The sequence below is a fragment of the Brienomyrus brachyistius genome, chromosome 1 (genome assembly GCF_023856365.1).
Source record: "Brienomyrus brachyistius isolate T26 chromosome 1, BBRACH_0.4, whole genome shotgun sequence".
Taxonomy (NCBI): Eukaryota; Metazoa; Chordata; class Actinopteri; order Osteoglossiformes; family Mormyridae; genus Brienomyrus; species Brienomyrus brachyistius.
In genome coordinates, this window is record NC_064533.1 from 50197948 (window position 1) to 50201582 (window position 3635).

Consider the following 3635-nt stretch of genomic DNA (forward strand, 5'->3'; position numbering starts at 1 on the left):
ATCCATCCTTCTGGTGACACGCGGTGAAGTTAATTAGACACTGACGCGCTGCAGCCGTGCACTGCTTTGGGGGGGTGGGGTGAGTGCACTGGATTTTCTGTGACCTGCACCAACTAATCGGGCCTCTGGGGATCCCCATCTTTGTCTTCGTGCCCCAGATGAATGGAAAGGAATAATGATGATTAAAAAGAGGACAGATGTCACAGCCATTGCAGGGACCCTTCTCTCGCTCGTCTTCCTTTCAGTCAGCCCAGGTGGTTACATTTTCACACTCACATCGACCCCCCCCCCCCCGGTCACCCTCTTTCGCATGGATTGCGCATCTTTTAACAGAGCATTTGTGCAGAGCTGAGCAAATACCATGTTGTGAGCAATTCGACGAATCACCCGAAGCAGATTCCTTTCAATTATTTTTTTTTATTTATGAACATCTTAATAGTCAAAGTGGCAACTGGAATTGTTTGGACACACACAGAACCCTGCGTCTGTCAGCTTACGTGAACCATAGCATTAATAAATAACAGTTTCTCAGTAAACATAAGTGCTAACAAAAAAAAAGCTAATGACTATTTACAAATTGTATAACAGCATGTATATATGTGGTAAATTCAGATGACTTTATGGATATATGGTCAGCAAAGAAATACAAGTAATTATTTTTGTGTGTCTGTCTCTTTGTATTGATTCGTAGCTTAACCTGAACTAAACCCTGAGGCTCAAAATTTATTTTTATTCTTGAACAGAAATGGCCAATCAATGGCCAGTAGGCTCCGCCTGAACATTTACATATCTTCTTTGGCGTATATAATGATTGCAAGCTTAAATATACAATAGGCAATCAACAATTCATAAGAAGGTAGATAAAACTATATATATATGTACACATACATACAAGAATCTTGAATCATACATTTAGAACATGCAAGTAGTTCAAGTTGTGACTCACACCTCTATTTCGAAACAAATCTCATGTTCTCTGAATTTAATTTACTACTAGCTACTAATTGTGGGTTAACTAGAATGAAAGCTGGAAGATTCCGATTCAGTAGAAATCGATGAGAGACCAGCTCTTTTCTTGGACAGCATTTTCAGACTGGATCCGCGACTCACAGTCAACGCGTTCTGGGCCGATTTCTTAAACTTAGCACCGAGGAAGGCATAGAGGATTGGGTTGAGGCAACAGTGAAAGTAGGCCAGGGCCTCAGTGATTGGGATCCACTTGGCTAGACTCTCATCCAGGTCACAGCTGTGGGGGATCACCTGGAGCAGCACCAAGGTGTCCACGAAGATGCCCGCGCAGTAGGGCAGCCAGCAGCTGAAGAAGCACACGATGAGGATGACGGTGGTCTTCAGCGCCTTTCGCTTCTGCTGCACCTTAGAGCCCCGGGAGAGCTTGCAAATGATGATGCAGTAGCAGGTAAGGATGATTAGGCCGGGCAGGACGAAGCCCACCAGGATGTGCTGGAAGTGGAAAGCGGCCATCCAGGTGGTAAGGGATTCCAGTGGGTAGACGCGGTCACACATCACCCTGCTGTCCATCTCCTGGGACTTGGCAAACACCAGGTCAGGTACCGTTAGCAGGGCAGCGGGCAACCACACACCCACGTAAATCACTTTCTCTGCCAGGATCTTCCTCGGGGTCTGGCTGTTGGTGGCATGCACCACCGCTAAGTACCGGTCCAAGCTGATGAACGCCAGAATCAACACGCTGCTGTAGAGGTTGACGGTGTAGATCATGTGCACGGTAACGCAGAGGAAACTCCCAAAGTACCAGCTACTGGCAGCATCCACAGCCCAAAAGGGCAGCGTGAGCACAAATAAGAGGTCAGCTACAGAGAGGTGCAGCCTGTATTTGTCTGTCATGGTTCTTGACTTTTTCTGGTAGCCCATCACAACCACCACCAATCCATTGCCAATGATTCCCAGAAGAAAGATGATCCCATACACTGTGGGTAAGAATATCCTTTGGAAATCATTGCTCAGGTTTCTGTCACAGGGAGTTTCTAAACCCTCGGGTATGTCAAAGTCAGATCCAGATCCGGACTCCGAGGTGTTGTTGTCAAGGACTATGTGCTACAAAAGAGAATAAGAGAACGCCGATAATTTAATTATTTGGTGCGGTGGTAATATATGGTTATCGTTTATCAACAATCAGTCCTTTACAATTTATCACATAAATATATTTCTGATATACAGGTATAATAACATCCTTCCATCTTCTAACGGCTTATCTCATTCAGGGTTGCAGAGTTATTTAGAATAAACAAACGAATCTCAGTTTGTACAGCTTATCTTCAAAACAAATAATTGACCCCGTTATGCGATGTCTGAACACACGTCATAAAAATGGATTTTATTTTTGTTACTTTAAACTATAGACATAATTTTGTGTAGTCTGAAACAAAAATAGCATTATCTCGTTTCCGTTAAACAGATAAAAACACTTATTTAGATATATATAATTTAAAAACAAAATGAAATATATTTCTTTGACATGCGCATTTTTTCCGACAATCCACTTACTTCGTAGTAAGACATGATATCGGTTCCGAAGCAATCTCCGCAATTTAAGAATGCACGTGGACGACAAGCAAGAGTTTGGTATGGGATTTAAGTTATTGTGGCTTATAAATCCCCCAATACCAGCAGCTCCTCCCCCATAGGAGGAGTTAAACACGCCGTTTCGCGCAGTCACCCAAGTGCGCTTTTTCTGTTGTGTGTGCAGGTGCTGATTGCGTAAAATCACCGCCCTTTTCTCTACAGGATATTTCGACCCGATGTACTATGAAACAATTGAAGTTTTTACTTTGTTTTTGGTATAATCCCTAGAAAACCCCCACAAACGTTTGTTTGGCCAAGCAAAAGTAGAAACACATCCATGCGTGATTTGTACATTTCAGTCTTGACTCATTGTCACGCTCAGTTAACACTGGGGTAAAGTACTGACAACTATCATTTTCACTAACGGTATACGAATTTCCCCAAATGTAGTTTCGAGAGCACAGAATTAAAAATTCACGTGAATATGTCTTTTAGTAATTTAATGCCAAGATAAAACTATAATTAAATATAAGTAAAGTTATACCACCCAGACTTTCTGCTTTTTTCGTTTGCATAATTTTGCAGGTATAAATAGCTTAACTATATAAGCAGAGCTTATCTTAAGATCTTTCTCCAGAAATTAGCTTGTAAAAAACGTTAAAAGTACCAAGTTTGCCTAATTACATGTTGATTGCGACGGAAAAGCACAGCTCAGCAGGGCGATAGTCCTTCCTGCTTCCAAGCGATGACTACAAACAGAACTAAATGTAATTATCAAATATAAATGACAAAAAAATATACCGTTTGCATGTCCCCGTTCAGATTTATTATTTGAGATGTTGGGTATATGGTTTTGTAACAAAACAGAGTCAGCAGTGTTTTTTTAAATACTTCTAAATTCTAACACCGTTTTTGCGCATCTGAATTTTTTTTTTTTTTTTTTATGTTACCAATCCATAGTATAAGAAGAATAATTACACCTGTTAGCGTGAGTGCGATCGGGGAAGCGGGCAGTACGGGGGCTGTTAGGTTAAATGAGGACGTAGCAGGTCATACCAAACACATCATCTCCTGTTATATTTTTTAACATTTCT

At 41.5% G+C, this 3635-nt stretch overlaps 1 protein-coding gene across 1 annotated transcript; it reads right to left on the bottom strand.

Moving 5' to 3' along the window:
• Positions 1-407: 407 nt before the first annotated feature.
• cxcr4b (chemokine (C-X-C motif), receptor 4b) lies at positions 408-2644 on the bottom strand. Its single transcript, XM_049006088.1, has 2 exons — positions 2524-2644; positions 408-2073 (listed from the first exon to the last, which is right to left on the bottom strand). The coding sequence occupies exons 1-2, from the start codon at positions 2536-2538 to the stop codon at positions 1012-1014; spliced, it is 1077 nt and encodes a 358-aa protein (XP_048862045.1). The 5' UTR covers positions 2539-2644; the 3' UTR covers positions 408-1011.
• Between the last annotated feature and the right edge of the window lie 991 nt (positions 2645-3635).